This window comes from Podarcis tiliguerta (genome assembly GCF_965153285.1).
Source record: "Podarcis tiliguerta genome assembly, chromosome: 2".
In the NCBI taxonomy this organism is placed as follows: domain Eukaryota; kingdom Metazoa; phylum Chordata; class Lepidosauria; order Squamata; family Lacertidae; genus Podarcis; species Podarcis tiliguerta.
The window spans coordinates 88,299,581-88,322,351 of NC_139535.1; the positions used below are offsets into that span (position 1 = coordinate 88,299,581).

Genomic DNA, 22,771 nt, shown 5'->3' on the forward strand with positions numbered 1-22,771 from the left:
TAATATTAAGGTTTGGTTGCACTGAGGTGCACAAAAGTTTGTGGTTTTACCTATGTGTAGCACTCCTACAGAGTTGAATGTAACTAGAGGAAAGAGGCGTAGTTCTGAAAGAAAGCTTGCTTTTGAACACAGTGTTTCTAAAAATAAGTGGTTTTGCTTATTTGTTTTTACCTTTCTTCAGGAAAAGCGAGGCTCCAGATGGAAAGACTCCAGTAAAGCTATGTTGAAAGACTTTGATGCTATGGTGGCCTTCTCTGAAGAACTGGGGTAGGTTGATGGATTGGAGAAACATATATTTGTTTTCTAGTGGTTGGAATCTTGAGGGCTTTGCTTTTTATGACGTGGAAATGCAGCATGATAGACTGATCTCATAATGGAGGTTTATGTGTATGTGGTAGCACAAATGGCCCATGTTGTATTATGTTTACCAGATTTCTGCTAAAGGTTTCTGGTAGGAAATTTCTGGTAGGAATGTTTACCAGATTTCTGGTAGGAAATCTATTCTACATATTACTGTATTTTTGGAACCTCTTACTAGCTTTAACTTCTTTGAAAAGAAAGGCAATATGAAACCTAATGGCTTGATGTAGAAATAATTCTAATTGAATATTGTTTCGTCATGAAGCTGCCTCCTGTGATGTATGGTGGTCCATTGGTTGTGAAACTTTGCATAGAAGTTTGGAATGGTCAGCCCTTTAGAGAGTTGGATATTTTGGATGGAATTCATTGCAGTACTATTATGGTCGTTCCATGAGTGCAAGCTTTCCTGCTTGCCAAACGGAACAATTTCCTCTCTCCCATCCCTGTGCACTCTTCTGGGGTTTCTCCCAACCTCCCAAAGAGATATGGGGAGGGCGGGGAGTCTCACTGCATTGGTTCCTGCTAGCGAAACTATTTAGTTGACTGCAGCCTGTTGGGTTTCTATTCCTCTCACTGTGCAGATATTGTGTAGGATTGGTTCATCGCATGTCTGTGTTATGCATTCCAGCACCAACTGTTGGAATCATGGGAGCGGATGTTTACTGTACTCTGCTTCCATTTGTTTTTGCTTTCACTTCTGACTTCTCTCTGAGGAAGACCAGAGAGAGGAGACATGTTTTCTTTTGTTCTGCCTTATGCTTAATAAAGTAGCTTAGTGCTTACAACCCCAGCCTAGCTCTGACTGCGTTTTATCTTTGCTGGACTCTGGATGTGTGCTCAGTGTCTCCAAGGCATGAGTCACTCTAAATTGTCAGGGAAGGCTGTCAGAACTCCCTAGAGCTGCATGCTGATGGGAGGGACAGGCTGGAAACGTTCCTGTCATTTGCCTGGGGGTCGTCCATGCCCGTGGCCGACCTGACACAGTTCAATATGCACATGTCCAGCAGGGGTCCCTAATTACAGACACGTAACCACTACACAAATTGCAACCTGTACTAAATTGAGAACTCTGTACTTGAAACAAAATGCTATGCTGAAGCTGTCGCTGGCTTATTTTTGGAGAGAAAAGAGTGATATATATTTAGCTAAGTAGGCAAATGTAGATATGCCCATAATGTAACGCAGATACCCTACTACAGGTATGATCATACGGTAGGAGCAAATAAAAATGCTTGACAGCTTTCTTGTGATGCAGACTGCTATTGCGTTAAGTTGCTATTAAAATAGAATAAGGGGACAGGTAGAAGGCCATAGTTCCTTATTTTGAGTTTCTTATCCTGTATAACTGTAATCTCTTGGTTCCATAGTCTGAATCTCGTAATGTGAATTTAGCGGGGTTCAAACCCATAGCTCTGAGATTAAGAGTCTGATGCTCTACCAACAGAGCTATTCCAGCATAGAATATGTATTTTGAAGACAAATTGGTCAGGCATTCTAAAGTAAGGTTACCTTTTTTGACTTATGCATGGTCTAAAACAGGGTGTTGAAGCACCCGGCGGCACTCAACAACATTTGATGCCCCCCCTCAAGCTGGGTAAGTGAGGTGCTGGGCTTTGGGAAGACAGCGTGAGGGTTGGTGGGGTGTCAAAATTTGGCCTCACTCCCACCCCACCCCACTCCACCCCGTGCGACAAGGCAGGGGGCGGCCCATGTGTTCCATGGCAGAGTATGATATGAGAATTTGGACGTCCCTGGTCTAAAATTTTGAAATAATTGTGTTTTGGTTGAAACAAAATATCCCTAAACTATTTAAGACAAGTAGTTTATAATATAATCCTTGAGTTCAGTTCTTATAGTTTTCGGTGTTGGCTGCCTGAATTCATATGAGAGTGCTGGATGATTATAGCTACTGTTTTCCCTTTCTACTGTTGCTTCAAGGTCGCTCCTCCAAACCTTGAGATATTCTAGCTGTTTAGGGTTCATGTGCTGATATTACAATGCTAAGTAGCCAATCCGATTTGGTTAGGTCAGGCATAGGCAAACTCAGCCCTCCAGATATTTTGGGACTACAATTCCCATCATCCCTGACCACTGGTCCTGTTAGCTAGGGATGATGGGAGTTGTAGTCCCTAAACATCTGGACGACCAAGTTTGCCTGTGCCTAAACTCTCTAGTGACAGAAGAATCTCATTTAGAGAGAGCAATGTGTTCTATCCTGGTCATCCTTTCTATTCAAGTATTACTAACAAGCAAAGTGATTTTTCAACCCTTTTGAAGCAGCCTGAAACATCTCTAAAAGGAAGAGGATCATCAATTATATTGAAGATTTTAATGAAATGGGCATTATTCCTCCACCCTTTGGCTCAGCTCTATCAGCCAGCTCTCTTTGGAAGATTATGGAAATAAAATAAGAATTGGGGGAAGGGATTCACGTGGATGCATTTTAAAAATACAGCTCATTTAGTTTCACTATTGATTAGATTATCTATACTTATACTGGTTGCAAAAGAAGAAAGACAAATGTACAATTTCAAGGAAAACTGAACATTCTTTGAATTTTCAAATTCTTACATGTCAGTTTTCTTAAACAATTTTTTGTCACTTCCTTTGCTAGAAGTAGTTAGTTGTAAATCAGACCTGCTCAGGGACATGCTTCTTTAATGCTGATTTCATTTGGTGTCAGGCCTCGTGTGGAAGCTGGTTGTGTACCTTTGAACAGTGCCAAATTTCCTCTGTAGTATGTTCACTTGTACATGTGAAACAGGGGTGTCAAGAAGCAACAATACTTCCCCCTTCTTGGTCCCACTTCAGCATTCTTCAGATTCCACAGACAAGGCTGCTCTTGCTGTTTTATATGGGGCCAGATTTATTCCTTGGAGCTGAGCAGCAGCCAAAGATGGCAGCAAACAACAGGAGTGCAATGATAACCATGACAAATGAAGCTATTACTACCAGTCCCCCAAGAGCCCAGTCATCTGACAGAATCCGAGTTTTCAGATGTTTTAGAATGTCTTGAGAAGCAGTTTGTATTGAAGTGGACATTGTTGCCAGGCCCTGGAGAATTAAAACAATATGTGCATTTAATACATAGACCACTGGAATAGGAGCAGCATCACTAGGACAGTGTCAACTTCTATTGGGAGCAGAGGTGCCTGGTCCCCTTAGCCACTCTTTTTAAAAGGCTTCAGGGGCCTTGTTTGGCCAAATTTCCATGAGTCAGGGTTGGTGGGTTTTATTAAGGGCTCCCCTGTATTTGAATATGCTTGCCAGAGGTTAAGGTGTCTAGGAAAAGAAAAATACTTTTGGCACGGAGAGATTCAAGTTTCAACTTGTTGTATATTGCTGCTATTGTCTTCTGAGAGATACAGAAACACACATTCTTTACGTTGTAGAAACATAATTGACTATTACATCAATTCACAGATACAGGAATTAGTCACCATAAATATATATAGAAGTTAGCAAGGTTATTTTCAATTGTTTGCTCATTCTGCACCTTGCTGCATTTGCAGCTACTCCTGCTGATTCTGCTGCTTTTAACAGCTGGGTGCCGTTACTGGAAATCCTCAACTTCCATTGCATTCTGTACATAAAAAGATGCTGAAATAGAAAAGGCCCTGACATAGGATTGGAGTAGATGACCCTCAGGTTCCCTTCCAGCTCTACAATTCTATGATTCTAGCTAAAGTGTCGTTCCATTTAAGTGGAGGGGGTTTACTTTAATACGGATGTGTATGCCGAGAAATCTAGGCGTCTGCTCAAATAACATTTTCAAAAATTTGAGTCTTAAGTCACCAGAAATAGAAGTGAATTCAAGGCTTGCATTCCACATTAAGAGTGTTCAGACTTGTTATCTGTAAACAGATCTGCAGAACTTGCTGCCCCACTCTATAATGTAGCTGGCACTAGAAAAATGTTGAAATGAAGTAAAGAAATTAATAGAGGATAGAAGCAACAGGAAGCAGCACTCCACTCCTTCTTTGAGTTCCTGCACTTTTACGCTATCACATCCAGAAATGGTTTCTACTGAAGGCAGACCGGATGGACTTTTCTCCCCGCCTCACTTGGCTGTCATTATTGTTAATTTCTTGTGACCAAATGGTGGTGCTAAACAGAATAGCCCTTTACCTCCTTGCAAATTTCTATACAGTTCCTTTCTTTTTGGAGCTCACCATGAAATTTCACATATTAGCACAGGCAAACTCGGCCCTCCAGATGTTTTGAGGCTACAATTCCCATCATCCCTGACCACTGGTCCTGTTAGCTAGGGATGATGGGAGTTGTAGTGCCAAAACATCTGGAGGGCCAAGTTTGCCTATGCCTGTATTAGCATTTCAGTTGATGACATACATCCATTCAAAAAGACTTGCATCCTGCAAAGTGTCAAATGCCTCATATGTTACAGGTTTTTGTTTGTTTGTTCTTAGAGATTCCAGTAGAAAGTTCCAAAGCAACTGTGGCTGAAATAAATATCTCACCCACTTAAAAGCCTCTTAGAATTGTAGAGGACTGATCTCTCCAATCACCTTTCAGATTGGACTGCTTACAGGCCTATTGTTGTGACATCTAAATGCAACCTGACATCTCTTTGGAAGCAGCTTGTACTTTTAATTCCCCTGCTACGTTCTGTTCTCATTGAAAAGGGCATGTGGATTATTCCCTCGCTTCACATTTGCTGCTGTGCAGAAAGATTGGAGTAATTGGAGAGCAGAAAGAATGAAACATCAGCTAAATTTCACTGCATTTGTATCATTGCTTTCTGGGTTTTTGTTGTTTTCTCTCTTTTTGCCTACATGCTGCATGAAACGAGGGATTAAGGGGGAATGTAACATTTCTCCCACACAAAGCCATGCTCAGTTTGAATCTCTCAGGCACGCTCCAGTTGTCTGCACCACAGCAAAAATATTTGGATAATGCTTCCTTGTTGGAATAAAAACAGTTTGCTTTAGCAAGGTCATATATGTGTACAGCCAGATTAATAAAAGTAGAAACAGCAATGGGCTTTGTGCAAATTTCATCTGTAATCTGGAGGACCCTTAGTGACCCTTAAACCATTTCCCATAGAATGACGGAAGTAATTGTGGCACAAGAATAACTTAATAATTGTGGCAGTCTGTTCAGAGCGAACAGATCACTACAGATGATTCTAGTAAATTTTTGAAAAGTAGGAATAGAGAAGAACACTCTGCTCACCTTAAGCTGTATGTCGTTGCCTTTTTAGAACCTGTCGGCTGGGAAGACCTCCTTAATTGTGCAAAGAGAAAGTGTGTAATGTCTAATATCTGTTTGTACTTTAGCAAATTATTAACACAGCCAGGAGAGGCTTATCTGAAAGCCTGAATTATACAATCAGGCTTCATTTTATCCATGTTGTACTATTATTGATTGAGCCACCTCCAAAGCTCAGTAATATTTGCTTAGTTGGAGAAGGCACATGGGAGAACATGCAGGCTAAAATTGTTTCTTCTTTCTGGTCTTTGACCATACTTAACTAATTTTACTGGCGGGAACCCCCAGAACATTTTCGGGAGCTCATGGAGGGAGGAAGGTCAGGAAAGTCTTGTTCCTCAAGTGGAACTTATTTCGTGCACGCATTCTCCACTTAGTGCTATGTTGAATCCCACCTGCTGTGTGTTACAAAGGTCCCAGCTTGATCCAGGAATTGTGTGGAAGCAGGTAGATCTGTCACAAAAGACTGGCAGGAGCAACATAGGGCATTAATTGCCTTCTGCAGGTTTGTAATGATTAAATGTTTACCCTTTCAAAAATGAAGGTATGCATTAAAGTTCATTATTTAGGCTGGGATCTTTACCTGTGGGTAACTCCAATTGAACTTAATGAGTAGTTGTGAATAAGAGTACCGTATTTCTCGCTCTATAGTACGCACCCGGACCATAGGAGGGGGAGAAGAGGAAATAAATTTTTTTCTTGTTCTCCCCCTCTAAAACAAGGTGCATTCAAGGTGCATTCTACCCAAAGCCTCCGGAGCGCAGCGGGAGTTACCGCTGTGCTCTGGAGGCTTCAGGCGGCTACCTTGGAAGCCTGGAGAGCGAGAGGGGTCGGTGCGCACTGACCCCTCTCACTCTCCAGGCTTCAGTGAAGGCAACCCAAAGCCTCTGGAGTGTGGCAGGAGTTGCCGCTGGGCTCTGGAGGCTTCAGGTTCCTTTCGACCTGCTCTTTTGGGCTGGCAGGGGGAAGCGCTGCTTTCCCCCACCGCCAGCCCAAAAGAGCAGGTCAGGGAACAGCGCAAAGGCTGTGCGCAGCCTTGCCGCTGCCCCCCGAGCTTGTGGGGCTGGCGGTGGGGGGAAGCGCTACGCTCCAAAGGCTTCGGGTTCCTTTCGCTGACCCAAAGCCTTTGGAGCGCTGCACAAGTATTCTCTCTGCACTCCAAAGGCTTGAGGCTTCGGGGATAGCGTTTGTAGCCTCTGCAGGGTAGCGGAGCCATCCCCAAGCTAGAACAGCAAGACGGAGCACTCTGTCTCCCTATTCTGGCTTCGGGGACAGCGTTTGTAGCCTCCGCAGGGCATTGGGGTGAAGGCACCCTGCTGCCCTGCGGAGGCTTTGCGTAGCCATCCCCAAGCTAGAACAGCGAGACAGAGTGCTGTGCAGTACTCCGTCTCCCTGTTCTGGCTTTGGGCTTAGTTGCGCAGCCTGCATTCGCTCTATAGGACGCACACACACTTCCCCTTAATTTTTGGAGGGGCAAAAGTGCGTCCTATAGAGTGAAAAATACGGCACATTGTAAGACTTGCAGAATTATGTCAGATCCTTCACATAATTCTTTGTTCGCTTCTGGTGGTGCATGGTCATGGTCTTGATGACTTGGGCTAATCTGATCTTTTGAATAGGGGCTTTGCTATAGATGACATATCTTTTAGGAATGACACCTGTGCAGTTCATTGCATTGTGGCAATAATCCTCCCCCTTTTGCACGTGGTTGGTTCCATTCATTTTGCCTTGTACACATGTAACTCTTTTGAAGTTCATTGGGGTGTAAACCAAATGTCCACAAGGTCTGCCTTTGTGGAAATGGATTTCCTTTCAGTTGCAAACTGTAGCTGGGCAGCTCATTCTTGGCTGTGCTTTAGCTTGCCCAGCTGCTGCACACATTTCCTGAAATAAACCAGCCCTCGCTGTCTCTTATTAGCTCTGTGTACAAGCACACTTTAAACTACAGAGACCAATGAATGGATCGAAGAATTTAACCTTTTTTATTATGTTCTTTCCACAAATAACTCTAAAGTAACACTCTAAAATGTCCCTCTTTTTGTAAACTCTCCCAGTAAACTGCCTTAAATAAGATGTATTAATGCCATAAATATAAATTATTCATATCACATATATTTAAGAGAATGCATTTAACTACAAACCCCAAGCATATAAACAATGTTGTTCCCCTTTCACCGTACTAAAGAACTGCCTTGTAACATGGAAACAAGGCAGGCTTTTTGAATGAGAAAGAAAACACCCAAATATGTAATATATATTTTGAAAGAGGAAAATATTCTCTTTAAGGCAGGCAAGCAAAACGACATAGTGTTTTGGTGGCTCGGCATCCTTTTGTTTTCATCCTTTCACAGAAGACGGCTCGTTGTCTGTTTGCTCTCTTTGGCAGTTTTCCTTCCTTAATGGAGGCAGTGAGGGATGGGGGGCGGGGGGGGAGTTGTTACTGGTGCTCTTCTTCACAGTCTCTGAAATCATATGCCAACTGCAGTGTTCCATCACCTTGATCAGACATCACATGCTCTTGTATTCTTGACACAACAATGAACCAAAAACTAACCCCTGTGTGTTGTGATTGGTTTTTAAAAGATTCAGAGACTGTGAAGAAGAGCACCAGTAACAGACAACGAGCCATCTTCTGTGAAAGGATGAAATTGTTTGTATTGTTGTGCTTGTGTTCTTGGCTGCAGACAGTTGGACATCGAGGAGGAAACACTGCTTATGTTGTCGTTTGTTCTGCTGAGCCATTGCACGTGGCTCAAACTGCTTGTATTCAACATTTTCCTGGAACTCCACTAGGTGGAGAAGTATAAACAGTCTTAATCCTGGCTAACTTGCTTGTGGCATTTTTGCACACTTTTATGGATTAACTCACTCAGCCATGATGCAGTTGTCTTCGTTTTGATAGTAAACTGTCTGCAAAGGGGCAGGGAGAGAAATACTGAACTCCATCACTTCATCAGTGCCCTACAGTGACCATGGCATAAGACCCTAGGCAAGGCGAGGTCTCTTTCTCACTGCTCTTCCTTAGTGCTCTCATCCACTATCTTGTAGAAGAGTATTGTGGTGCCTGCCAGCTGGTAGCAGTCTGCACACATTCCTCAGTACATCCACACCCTTTTCTTAATGCATTCTCATACACAGTCTGCCGGCCGAACTTGGATCCTCCTAGGCTTGTGAACAGGTGTTCCATTACAGCAGCAGGCACAGCAAACACTGCAAGCTATGATCATCATTGAAAGTACCATAACTGAAAGGCAGAGAGAGAGAGAGAGAGAGAGAGAGAGAAAGAATATTAGCTTCTGGAATTGCTAGCCAGGAGTTAGAACAACCCAACCTGCTAATACAATGAATAGGCTCACCAGAAAGGGACAGTTGTGGCTTTTACATTGTCTTGTGTCCTCTGGAATTACTAGAGGGCGCAAGAGTTGCTAATAACAAGAGCTCTAGAACAAGCCCAAACTATGCTCGTTGTTTTTAATTGTAACCTTCGCTTTTCTGCTCTCCAAGCTGCGCCCAGGCTTGGAGTGGAGAGTAGGCAGTCATGATCACTGTCAAGGTAATGGGTTCCTTGAAAATACAGGCAGGGAGAGGGAGTGAAAGGAAGAAGCAGCTGGTTCTCTGAGGCCTGGGAAGTGGAATGGATAAAGGACATAAACAACACTTGGGCTATAGTGGAGACTGGGAAAGGAAATTCTTGTAATGGGTTGGAGAAGGATTTTGCGTGGCTTTCAAACTTACAAACATTAACCCACTCTGCTGAACAATGACTATTACTACTAATGGCTTTTGTCTATATGGCGAAAGAGCACAAAGTGTGGGGTTGTGTTCCCTGTTCCTTTTACATCATGCCAACGCTGGAGTGGCACTGAGCGCTGGAACTAGAAATCTCTGGAATCAAGTTATACACCTCTCTCATGAACTTATTGTGAGGCCTTGTACAAGCCACTGTTTAGCACACCAGCGAGACAGAAATAATACTGACAGTTCTCAAAGGATGGTGTGAACTGCACAGTGATTATAAACCCCATTGCAAATCAAACAGAATATGAGTGGTAGTAGCTGTTCTTAAAGGTACAGCTGATTTCTAATGTAAAGAACTGGAGTACCAGCAGGTGAAGGGCAAAGGAAATAATCTTCAACATGTTTAGTCAAAAAGCTTTAGTTCAGGCTAGCCCAGAGTTATAGCTGAAAGAAGGCTAGGCTCATCTGGCTCTTTCCCAATTCCAACAAGGGGAGGATTTGTTGCAGTACACAAGCAGGCTTTTCTTCTTTCGAATTCAACAGAAGGAAACATTATACAGTTGCTTTTATATCTACCAGCTTTCTTCAGTATCTGTGGTTGTTAATTACCCCGTCACTTGTTTCAGGAACTGCTCCATGCCACCTGGTGTATCTTTGGACACATGCATGTTAATCACTTGATGACTGTTTCATATTTGAACATCTATCACAGACAGAGCTTCCCTACTGCTTTGGATATGGTGCTTTGCAATGGATATGCACACTTCATACATTCATCTAAGAATGCAAGTGATGAGAGGTTATGTGTGAATTGGCCCTCGTTCTCTTTATGCTGGGAGATTCTGCTGTTAGCTCTAAACTGTACATGCTACCTCCTACATAATCTTGTAGTACGGTAGCCCAAAGCAACACTACCATTTGACCCAGAGTTAACTATTTCTGTAAATGTTGGCTCCCATGCCATCCATATGATGAAGTTCAGATTGAAACTTTTAAGTGCTATAGAACCTAGGGGCTGGCTGCCAGTCCTGATTCTGCCACACAAATATTCACATATATAAACAGCATTTATATTGTATGGTGAAACTTAGCAGCGTTGATCTTCACTGAATTCCTACAAACGTTTACTTCAAACTGTCCTGAACATCACAATTGCTGTGGAATCAGAAACCATGTCGATTAAAGAAAAGCTCAAAAAATAATACGTTATTCATAGCTCCTGAAAGACAAAATAGACCCATCTGATGAGCCCAGAAAGTTGCAAGCAGGATTCATACTTACCAATGAACAAGATGATGATGAAAAAGAACACAATCTCCAAAGGTTCAGCCTTGGGTAGTCCCTCGAGCTTGAGCCATAGCTTGCTACCAAGAGCATAGAGTTCATTCTGAAATTCCTTGAAAGACATCCTGCTTGGGTTAACCCACGTTTTGTAACACTGGGGGACAGGATGGGGGGAGAACAAAAGAGAGAATTTGTCAGAGTTCCTACTGTTAACTTTCATAAACTGAACACCAAGAAGGAACTGCCTTTTCTGTGGCGCTAACAAAATTGAGATCACCAGCCAAACAAGTTTAGCAGGGCTCTGCCCTTGATTTTCTAGTCATGTGCACAGCAGTTCAGAAGGAGGCTTAATAGACACATCCAAACAGAATGTACATTCAAGCCAATCAGAAATTGATTTCCCTAATTCTGACTCTCATTATTTCAGAGGTTACAGCAATAATCTTGCTCTTCTTCCTGAATAATTTCTTCCTCCACATAAATATTTGCCCATGTCAGGTATTTATTTAAAATATGTATGTCCCATCTTTCCACAGACTACAAGTGTGTGTGTGTGTGTGTGTGTGTGTAAAAATAAGTAAATAAATAAATAAATAAATAAATAAGCCTTCTGCACAGAATTGTTCATAACTATTTTGTCCATAATAGTTAAAGTTTATAGCAAAGTTTTTTTGATCTTCCATCAAAGAAGAAACGGCTTATATCTCTACTCCTTTCACCTTCAGAAGAAAGTGCCTGGGTTCCACATGAAGTGCATAATGCTGTAGCATTCCATATTATCAGTTCTATTCCACTGAGAATCATTTTCTTTTGTTCTAGAGCTGCTTGGACACCGGCTGCTTTGTCATGTGTTCTAAAAGGTCTAACACAGGGGTCAGAAAACTTTTTCAACAGGGGGCCGGTCCACTGTCCCTCAGACCTTGTGGGGGGGGGGCGGACTATATTGGGGGGGGAATGAACAAATTCCTATGCCCCACAAATAACCCAGAGATACATTTTAAATCAAAGCACACATTCTACTCAAGTAAAAATACGCTGATTCCCTGACCGTCCGCGGGCCGGATTTAGAAGGCAGTTGGGCCGCATCTGGCCCCCGGGCCTTAGTTTGCCTACCCATGGTCTAACATCTAAGAATGATAATACATTAATTTTCCCCATTTAAACGTAACTCAGGCATACTCTGTGCGTTATTTTCACAGTGTGCCTTAATCTGGAGTTTATTCCTGGAGGAGTTTCAAACACTGCAGCTATTAAATAAGAATGTGTATTTAATTTGGTGTGAACAGTCCCCTTTCTATTCTTTCGTAGTCTTATCATGCGCGTAAACAAACCATTAAGAAATAAAAAAAGTTAAATGTCAATTTTTGGATTTCCAACCCTCATGTTAACAGTGTGCAGAAATACATGGTCTTTTCTCATCTCGGTTGAAGCAGCTAATTAACGTCTGCTTAAAACTTTGAGAGCTTCTGGGCCTTGTTGTCAGCAGCCACATAACATACTTCCAGGGTTTGGGCTTTGAAACCTCATTGCAGTGCTGTTGCAAGAGCCAGGCCTTCAGGGTTTGGTGTGAAGTTGAGCATTCCATGGGTGTGCCAATGCCTGGCTTAGGAAAGAGATTTGGCCCATGAAAGCGAGTTTAAATCTTGGGAGTTGTTTTTAGTTATGGCTTGCTTGCATGACTGCAGGTAAATGATGCCTTATCTCAAAATACAAGAATTATTGTAGGTTTATACAGTGGTACCTCTAGTTGTGGACATGATCCATTCCGGGGTGCCGTACGCACCCTGAAAAGTCTGCAGCTAGAGCCGCGCCTCTGCACACATGTGGAGCGCGATAGAACGCTTTTGCGCATGTGAGTGCGGCGAAACCTGGAAGTATACATTTCCGGGTTTGCTACGTTCGCAACCCGAAAAGCTGCAACGTGAAGCAAACGCAACGAGGTATGACTGTAGTTGGAAATAGATACAGTGGTACCTCGGGTTACATACGCTTCAGATTACAGACTCGGCTAACCCAGAAATATTACCTCGGGTTAAGAACTTTGCTTCAGGATGAGAACAGAAATCTTGCTCCAACGGCACAGCAGCAGCGGGAGGCCCCATTAGCTAAAGTGGTGCTTCAGGTTAAGAACAGTTTCAGGTTAAGAACGGACCTCCGGAACGAATTAAGTACGTAACCCGAGGTACCACTGTATTTCTACTAAAAGCTCAATAATCCTTTCATTTAACAACTTTACCTTCATGTGACTTTCTGAACTCCCCTTCTGCAAGTGAAGGAAAACAATGTGACTAAAGCTGTAGGACAAGATAGCTATTAAAGAGCTTGAAAAGGCAATGCAACACAGCAGGGTAGCCACTGATGCCTGATTTATCTTACCATTCCATACATCATGCCACTAGATAAGCTCTGCTGGCTGTCTTGCTGCTGTTTAAGATTAAAGTAGTGGCCAGAAAACATTCATGTTGGTTTTCTGCTTTTTAATGTGGATTTGTTATGCAACGCCTATTGAATATTGTGAAAATTGCCACTATCGGGGCACTAATTCAACACACCATTTTGTACATACTGACTGAGGATGGCCTTGTGCTTGAAGTACATGATTATTCTAACAGTTGTGAATTCTGCATGTTCTGCATGAACTTTATCTTTGGGTGGTTCTAGAACCATGTCTCAATCCTATGGGGCCTTCATTTTCATGTGTCTTCCTAAGCAGAAGTAATGGGAGGTGTTGCTAAGCATTCATAAAGCAGGTTGCATAAAGATTGACTAAATGAACAGTTTCACCTGTAAGAATCCCATCATTTAATACAGCAGCAGCTAGCCCAAATATAAAAGCAGCATTGCCAAAAAAGTGTAAAGGACAAATGGACACAAAATCCTTTTGGCATCACAGTTCTGTTTACATTTTCTTTTCTTTCTTTTCCTTTTTAAAAATATTGTTTAAAGAGACAAATAGGGGTGCCACTTGGAGACCCACAGAAAGCCTCTGCATGCTGGCATTGCAGTGGTGGAACCATAGGAGTAGTATAAGTAAATATTGGGTGTCTTGGGAGCTACAAAAAACTCTGTGTGCGGGGAGGGGGATGAAGCTTGTGCATTATCTGCCTTGACTTAAGAGAATGCCTGTTCATCATATGAGTTCTCCAGTTTAGCTCCTGCCTTTTCCTTGTTCAGAATGGTCTTGTCCAGGCTGTTCCTCTGAATAATCTCCCCACCCAAATCCTATAGCACAAGGATGGGTACCTGGGGGCCTTCAGATATTGCTGGACTACAGCTCCCATCATCCTTGCCTTTGCTAGCTGGAGCTGATAGGAGTTGGGGTCCAACAGCATCTGGAGGGCCAGATGTTCCCCATCCCTGCTATATAACACTTGAGCTCTTGTGAAAGCTTGTTACAGTTCAGAGCAGTGTCAGCATTTAGGTATAGCAGTGGATGCATACCTGCCTTTCCTGTATGCAGCTCTGTCAGCTGGTGATGAATTGCAGATGGCTAAATATAGGCATTCTCGGGTGTTAAATGCTTTGTTAGACTGCTTCCATCTGAGTCCCGACTGCATAGCAGACACCTTCCTCTAAGGAAAAAGCTCTGCACAAGGAAATTCTTATCACTTTCCCCAGGAGATATGTTCTGTGGCAGGAGACCACTGGCACTTGACAGCTGTTGAACTGCTTTGGATGGGCTGTGTTTGTGCCCATTAATAGTCAGGCTCATAGCTGCTCTGCCTCCATTTCCACACGGTCCTGCCTGAAGTAGTTTTGAGATCCAGTCGCTGAATTTTAAATTGCATGTTCGAGATATTCAGTAACTGTTTTCCAACTTGTTATCATGAAGACAGGAACAATCCTAACCTCCCAGTGGTCTCACACACTTGTGCTTCAGATTGCAGTTAACATCAGCTTATTGTGTCTGAACCTGACAAACTGTGGTTAACTATGGTTTGTTGGAAACACGCAAAGTTCAAACTGTGGTTTATGAAACTGGCTTGCTTTGACAAAGTGAACCAGAGGTTAGAGTTCCGACATCATGCGAAACTCTAGTTAATTGAAATCTGAAGTGAACATCTAATCTCACAGCTGTACCTGTGGGGAGGCAGGCGCTCCCATTCAACAGCAGGGAGACTGGGCTTATTCCCTTCACAATCAACCATTTTTTGTGTGACATCTGAATAACATTGTTTTCAGGCCCATAGGAAATCAATGGCTGGTTGAGTAGATAGTTTGCATTTTTTGTAAGCCTACTGTAAGGAGTGAGCAAAGCAGACTAGTTACATGCCAAATAAATTCAGTTTGTGGCACCAGACACATTAAATACTAACAAATTTATTATGGCAAAGCTTTTGTGGACCAGAGTCCATTTCATCAGACGATCAGATCATTTCATCTCACAAAGTAGCCTCTGGTCTTTGAGAACTTATGTCATAATATATATGTTTTTAGTCTTTAAGGTGCCTGGTGCCACAGGATTCTCTTGTTTTTGCTGCAACAGACAAACACAGCCACTTCTCTGAAAATTAATAATTCAGCTTTGTGCTTTCAGGCTTGACAAATGAGACTAAATGGTATTTATGACTTGAGTCTGTCTCTTAGTGGAGGCTGAATACTGGAAGTAATTGTTGGTTTGACTGTTCTGTGCAAAACCAGACTTTCTTGCAGGCAAACAAGTATGTTGGAAACACACTAATGAGAATATGATGTTGCTGAACACTCTTTCTATCCTCCGACTGATGTACCAAGACTACCAACTAATATTCAGTCACTGTTCACAGTGTCTGGTAAAATACCGCAGCTATGATTCACTGGACAAAATGTTGATTCTGGCTTCAGGTGAACTGGATATAAATATCCACAGTTTACCCATGAAGCTGTGGAGAAGAGCCCCGATCCATAAAATGTAAAGAATGGTGACCAAAGGCATTTGTGATACAGGAGATCTGTAAAGCGCTTCTTATGGCGCTTTTAACCACACCTTTTGATGGGACGTGTAGAACATCCCTCTGTAAACCATAATAGAGCTTCCAGATTTAGAACTGGAACACCAGTCTATCATTTCTCTGTACTTTGAGAAAATAGTTGGTTATTTGGCTTTCAAACCTCATCCACATGGCAGAGAGCCATGGTTTACCTTCAAATTAAGCAGATGTTTGCTCTGCAAGCATTGACGGTTGCATGTCATTAAAGCTAGTGTGGCACTCTGTGTATCTCTTTGAAGGTTTGTCTTTGGTTTTGTGACCTGGCATGTATGTGTCCTGTGAAATGGGATTCTGTTGAAAGGAATTAGCATTAATCGTTGCAGAGAAACAAACCTCTCAAACGATGATCATGGAGTGATCCAAGTTGGATAATTCCAGTAATTTCTTTTCCCCAAAGGCAGATGTTCCTTCCTGTAAACCACCAGTTTATTCCAACTTTATTTACAATAAAAATGATTAATATTTAGGTCTTACAGAGGCCTAACAGAAACAAAGGAAAATATTGTTTTTCACATGATGCTTGGGGAAGCAAGATGTTTTGGTACTATGTTTACATAGTCAGTTTTTAGAGGAAAATTTTCCAGTTGCATTCATGTGCAGATTGTCTCATTAGCTGCATGTTCTTCCAAATGTGCCTCCATGGGGCCTCCAACAGCATTTTCAGGGTGCAATGCAAAACTTGCTTTATCAAAGCCTCTGTGCACACTGGATATGTTTTTTAACAACTTGCATAAAGACACAGTGGTTCCCACGTGACCTGCCTTTCTAATATGACCTGTACCACCTCACCTACTTACTGAATTTGTCTGAGCAAGTTAGTATTACTTTATTTATTATTTCCCACTTTATCCCCCAATAGAAAAACTGATGGTGGCCAGCAAAATTGAGCCAGAAATGCAAGGCCAAACAAATAGGTTGAAACAGGCCATTTAATCGAAATTGCCTGCCAATAAGTGGTTTGTGAATAGCACAAAAATCCACCAGAACGGTGTGGGGAAACAAATAGAACCAAGTTAAAAACAAAATTTTGACTTGGAGCTGTGTGTTACAGTTTCTCCAGAATACCACACAGTCAGTGTTTCCTGATGTGAGTGGCTAGTACACAAATTTGCTGTATACTGTGTAGAGTCTCTGGCAAACGCTCTTGGGCAGTTGTGCTTTATGGAGACTGAGAGGCCTCTTTAGCGTATGACAGCTGGTAACACAAGCCAGGGCTCTGCCTTCTTATTCCTAGACATGTGTTTCAAATTGCATGTTTCCCCATAGCTGCAGCATAAGGCTCCTGCCAAACCCTTCAGCATTTTTTTCCTTTTTCCAGAAAACATTGGTCTGTTTTTCTCCTGTACTCCTCTGCTTGCTTTTTTGCCTTTTTATTTAACTTTTTCTTCCATCTTCAAATAACAGAAGCTGCCGATCTCTCAGAAAGGGGTAGAAGTTGTGTTATAAGAGGAACTTTGGAATTCAGGTTTCTGCCAGGAAGAAGGGTGGTGTGTTCAGTTATTGCAGCCTTCCATATAAATATTCTAATTTCTTTACACAACCAGTTTGTCAGAATATGCAAGCTCTTGCAAGTTAGCAAGATCCAAAGTGAATTTGCAGATTTCCATGAAGGCACATCGCATCAAGTGGGGAGTGGTAGAAAGAAATATATTTTATAGGCGAAATTGGCTCGGGGCTGTTTCTGCTTTTCAGGAGCTTGCAGGCAAAAAAACAATAGACTACTGGGGTACCAATCCAAAAATGGCTGCAGAACCATTATGGAAGTAATTAGGCTGAATTGGCTTTGTGTGCAAATAAAAAAAAAGGGGGGGGGCTCCCTGAGTTTTCTCTTTGGTAACAAGTGAGGAAAGATATTTTGGTAGTAGAAAGCCTTGATAGGTGGCAATAAAACTGGCTTTCTCTCTGGTGTGTGCAAGTACATTGCCTAAATCCTGAATTTCTTGGTTGTGGCACCTAACTTTGTAGAGCTTCCTCTTAAGGGAGCACCCTTTTTACAGCTGACCTTTTGGAGGTAAATGATGGGCTTTAGGCTTTTGGTTTTATCACTGTTGAAGCACTTATTAGGTTGGTATTATTTTATGGGTGGGGGTGCATATGTGTGTGTGTGCACGCACACATACACACACACATAGTTAGGTAGACTTGAAAATTGCTTTAAAGCACCTCTCAAAAGTGGGCTTCAGATTTAATAGATCTAGTCCCTTGCCATAGCTGTGGATTACTTTTCATTGCAACATACCGTACTTTTCCATGTATAAGACTAGGGTTTTTTACTTTAAAATAAGGTTAAAAATCTGGGGGCATCTTATGCACAGATAGTTCATATGCCCACTTTATAGATTTGGGGTCCCCGAAAGTAGGGGGCGTCTTATACATGGGATGTCTTATACACGGAAAAATATGGTACTCCTCAATGAAAGCTCAGTATGGCAAGTAATCTAAGAGTCAATCTTTAATAGGTGACTTGCTAGAGACAGAGTAGCACAAGGTATTGGTTGGGTTCATGTGTCCTATTAACAAATGCTTTGGGGTTGTTGTTTTTAAATAAAACAGCAACAACCAGGAACCTCTGTTTTGGAACAGGATCCCTCTCATCTTCTCACTATCCCTGCCTAAAGCTGCTTAGCAAGATCTTCTCGTTGAGCCTTTGTAATAAGTCAGAGTTAGTTGCAGCAAAAACAATTAAGAGTCTTATGTCACTTTGAAGAGTAACGAAAGCATTGTGCAGTATAAGCACACAGGGGCCATGGCCCAATAGGTATCCGTAAAGTCTGTGAATATCCCTGAACAAAGAAAGCAAGAGCACTTCTCTTATTATAATTTTTATTACATTAAGTGAAGCCAGTCGGTGTGAGTGTCCCCCACTCCCAAATACAGGCTGCTGCTAGTGAACAGGTATAACAAGTTGAGTTCTGAAAAGTAAAAAATCAGGGAGGGACAACTGTTTTCTGTAGTAAGCTATCCGTTCCCAGGGCTTGCTCAGACCAAATGTCACAGTGTAAAATGTGCCAATTCCAGCTCAGCAGCTTCACACTGGAGTCTTCTTTTGAATCTACTTGGGTGGAGTTTGGTGACATTCATGTATGTTACAGAATGTTCAAAGAGATTGAAAAGCTCCCCCACTGGTTTCCTAGTTTTGCAATACTTAACATGTGGTTTGTTTCCATTAAGCCTCTTGCATAAAGACTGTCCTGCACAACTAATGTTAATATATTTTTCTTTAGAAGAGGTTCAGGTGAGCAAGCTCTTGATGATATGGCTTGTTAGTGTTATCAGCATAGAGAAAAGGCACAGAGTGGGCACCTGGTTTGTTCCTCATTTTCTGTCTCCATTAAATGGCTCATTTCTGCTTATAATAAACCGATTTCAATGAAAGCTTTAGTGCTCTACTCTGGCCAGCGTTTACTAATGGTTAGAGCATGCTGTGCTTGGAAGAACGTCATATTCTGTTAAAATAGTACTTTGAACCAAAACCAATGACTGCAGCACTGCTAGTAATTGGTTAAAAATAAAAATACATATGATCAACACAGAATTCTTTGATAACATACTCCATTAAAACCTGAGCCTTATTTCTGCAGCTGTTGCTTTCTAACTCTGCTGGAGAGCCAATTGCCAGCATACAAATGTTGAATGGTTCCTAATTGGCACAAAGTCCAGAATCTTGAGACAAACTCTTATTTGTGTGCAGCAGCAGCAGTAGAGCTCTGTTGCTCAAGGAAAGGCTTTAACTGTCTGGGGTAAATGTGCTACAAAATTGAGTGAATGTCACATAATTTGGCATCTTCAGTAGAATTCCTTCAGGATGTAGCTGACAGTCGGAAAATGCCAGGCCTGGTGTTGGGACGATGTTCGGTTCCTGGGAAGATAGCCTAAATCGTCCCATGGCTAATCTGCAATTTAGCTGTTGGAATTTTGCTTAAAGTGAACACACACATTCCAAACCAACTAGGATCGTATGCATTTAAAAATTGTATGGAATTAATTCTGCAGCTGGCTGTCATATTTGCACAAGTTAAAAAAAATTTGCTAGACTTTTACTTTTCAGGTTGTTGTTTCTAACTGTGTTTGTGCCCAATTCAGATGGGAGCAGAATCCCAGTGAACATGGAAGAACTTAATCTATTGACATTCTCCTTAATGCAGTGCAACTTCAGAAACTCTGCTTACAAACCGTTCTGTCTCCCTGCCTCACGTTCTCCCACCCGACCCGTCCTCCTCACGCACTTTCCTCTGACATCCCACGTTGCAACGTTTACTATGAAATCTTGGCTCAGGCTTAAGTTGAACAAACCAATTGTCCCGTACAAAGATGCTGTAGTGAGTAGGAGAAGAGATAAAAGTCAGCCTTACCCAAGTAGTGTTGCAGAACCAGCCGTCCCTTTGTCCTTCGTGTTTTTCTTTCTGTTGTCATTTCATGTCAGCTCTCCCCCCCCCCACACATTTTTTCACCCTCTCTGCTTCCTATCTCTTTCCTCCCTCAACTCCTCTTTTCCCTGCTGCTGACAGCCAGCTGCTCTGTGCCTGCGCTTTCTCTTTCACCCTCTCCCTCTTTTTTTTTGTTGTTGGTCGTCCTGGAGATGTGAAGTTTCATATTACATGTGCACTAAGGGGAGGGTCACAGATGGAGACTTGCAGCTAGCGCAAACTCCCCAGTGCAGAGCTCCCGAAACCAACACTTGTTACAAGCTCATTGTGTAACTCTTGATTGTGCATAAAGTTTCTTCTCTCTTTTTATTAGACCTCTTTCCATGCAGCCTGGGTCAGTGTTGAGGGAGCTCCCTTCCCTTTATCTGCCTGTATATTAAAGGGATTTGCTTTTCTGCAGGCTACTGAATTCTTTATTAGCTCCCAGTAAAAAATCTACAGCTATTCTGTAAAGAAGCCAATGATAAGGAATGAGAGAACTTGCAGCGGCTCTTGGACTTAAAATATGTGGAAACATTTGAACTCCTACGCTTTTCTCAGCGTGTCTCCTCAAAAAGACAAAATAACTTTGGATTTTTCAGTACATCTTATTCCCATTAAAGTCAGTGTTCTAAATAGTCTTAAATTGAATTTGTGGGCAGTGACTGTTGGTTGGCTTTTCTGTAAACAGGTTATATCTTATCACCTCAAAGGCTGCTTTAAGCAGGAGTGGGTATCTGATGGCCTCTGGGAACACCTAATTAAATAATCATAGAATCATATCATATAATCATAGAGTTGGAAGGGACCCTGAGGACCATCTAGTCCAACCCTCTGCAATGCAGGAATATGCAGGTGTCCTGGACAGAGATCAAATATGCAACCGTGGCATTATCAGCACCAACTGAGCTAACACATTTGTTCTGAATGAAGGTTAGGGTTAGGGAAGGAGGAGCTGGGCTAAGAGACATTGGGTTGCGCCCAACAAAGTTGTCCTGTTAGTGCAAGAACTTTTGCCTGTGCAAGAAGACTTCCTCACCCACTCACCCCAAATCTGCTCCATGGGGTTTGGGAAAGAAACCCCAGAACAGATTGTGCAGGGGGAGGAAGAGAAGAGAGAGTTGTGTTGTGCAGACGAAAGTCCTTGTGCTAAGGGAAGACTTCGCTGGATACAACTCAATATGCCAGAAGCTACGTACAGCTTTGCTTGCCCTTGAAAGAACCAGGGGCAGGAAGACTCCATGGAAGCTGAGACAGCTGCTTGTAGGTGCTTGGGAGGGGATGAAATCCTGACATTCTCCCCAGAGTGAAACTCCCCAGAGTGAAACTCATCACTTAAGCACTTCCAAAGGGATTATGTTGGTTAAGCCCTATGTGCTTGTCTCTGCTGCAGGTGAAGGAAACCTGCATGTTCAGTCTCCATAAAGGAAATTTGGGAGTGTAATCTTCTGCTATTTTTCTGCAGGTGCAGAGTGCCTACCATCTCCTGCCCTGTCTTCTTCTAGTTAAGAGATTGTTCTCCTTTATGTCATGAGCAAAAGCTCTGGATTTCCCAGAACAATGGTGCAATCTAGCCAAGTGACCAGACAGTAATCCTGGCAGACCAGCATTTTCCTATCATCTCTGGCAGAGATCTTTTCATTAAGGAGTCTGTTTAAGATATACCCTTTGCCCTCAACACCAGTTAGAAACATTAAATATCCTTTGACTCGCCAGTAGGTTTTTTTGCCACTACAGTATGGGTTTTTGGAGGAGCTGTTCTTCTGCAAGCAGTGTTGGGGGAATGGAAGAATGAGTATTCATTTTGTGTGTGTGTGTTCCTGTTAACTGAAACACACAAATTATCCTCGTAGCATGACGGAATTATATTTTGCCTTTCTCGTGTTCTGAAAAACAAAGGATTGACTTGCCAAAGACCCTTGGCATTTCCAGCTGCATAGAGTTAGCAAGATTTTGGAGGGGCATGGTGGGGGGGGGGAATTACACACGATAGCCTTTCAGAGGTTGTGACAAGAGTGCTTTCTTTAGGCTCAAGAGTCGACGTGAGTCAGTGCCATTTTGCAAGGTTTATAAAGATAGCCTTGTCGCATCTCTCTCGCTTCCCCACCCTGTTTCTCCATGCAGCGGCTGACACTGGCTCAGCTGTCTCTCTACCTGAGCCGGGGTACCATCCCTTCCCGTTTTAGCACAGTGAGTTCTTAGTTTTGCCTGGTGGCGTCTCAAAAGCTGCCAGTTCCAGGAAACTTCTGTTTGACACCTTTGCCAGGATGGTAGGAAACATTTCACATGCTGATTTTAAATACCACAAAAGTGCTTTGCTGGGATTCTAAACTTCACTGGGATTCAGTGTTGCTCCCACCCCCCACCCAAGCTTGTGTTCAAATGGGGGCGGAAATGTTAGTTTTTAAACTGCTGGGAGCATATGGACTTCCATTTAGTTGTAGCCTATTCAAAAACATACATACATGGGGTCATTTATAGCTTTGGAGCTTTTCGTTCAGATATGAAAAGAGAATGCAAATGGACCTTGGTGAATATGTTTTCCCATCAATATTGTGCATTTTCATTGTACAATGAAGATTCCAACAAGAGTGGAAAGCTTGGCCAATTGCTTTTCTTTATTAGTGATGTGTCTTCATTATGCTGTAGATGAACTTTAGGATGTACATAAATGGGCACTATTGGAAGCTGTGGTGGCAAGAAGGAGCATTTTGAAGCAGTGCTTTGATGAGCTGGGCCCCAAATATTTTGGATTGTATCCAACCAAGTCATACTGTTCATGCA

General features: G+C 42.4%; 2 protein-coding genes and 1 long non-coding RNA gene across 6 annotated transcripts in view; 1 reads left to right on the forward strand and 2 right to left on the reverse strand.

The window, feature by feature from the left end:
- RECQL5 (RecQ like helicase 5) overlaps positions 1 to 22,771 on the forward strand; it is a 48,439-nt gene that overhangs the window by 8,240 nt on the left and 17,428 nt on the right. For all 4 annotated transcript variants that reach the window (XR_014508640.1, XM_083429869.1, XM_083429868.1 and 1 more), the window contains exon 8: positions 182 to 267. Coding sequence is in view for 3 of the 4 variants with exons in the window: in XM_083429869.1 (XP_083285995.1) it covers positions 182 to 267 (86 nt within the window). In the remaining variant the exon portion in view is untranslated. The remainder of the gene's footprint in view (positions 1 to 181; positions 268 to 22,771) is intronic.
- On the reverse strand, positions 2,889 to 5,858 carry LOC310672566. The gene is made up of 2 exons (XR_014508655.1): positions 5,554 to 5,858; positions 2,889 to 3,414 (listed from the first exon to the last, which is right to left on the reverse strand). It is a non-coding gene; the product is annotated as an uncharacterized lncRNA (long non-coding RNA).
- SMIM5 (small integral membrane protein 5) lies at positions 7,549 to 10,771 on the reverse strand. The gene is made up of 2 exons (XM_083430524.1): positions 10,609 to 10,771; positions 7,549 to 8,833 (listed from the first exon to the last, which is right to left on the reverse strand). The coding sequence occupies exons 1-2, from the start codon at positions 10,733 to 10,735 to the stop codon at positions 8,718 to 8,720; spliced, it is 243 nt and encodes an 80-aa protein (XP_083286650.1). The 5' UTR covers positions 10,736 to 10,771; the 3' UTR covers positions 7,549 to 8,717.

What these genes read in the sequence shown, in the direction of transcription:
- SMIM5 (XM_083430524.1), bottom strand. Translation starts at nt 10,735, where the DNA reads ATGTCTTTCAAGGAATTTCAGAATGAACTCTATGCTCTTGGTAGCAAG. An exon ending in CATCATCATCTTGTTCATTG is followed by an intron (nt 8,834 to 10,608) that starts GTAAGTATGAAT and finishes TCTGCCTTTCAG; the next exon opens with TTATGGTACTTTCAATGATG.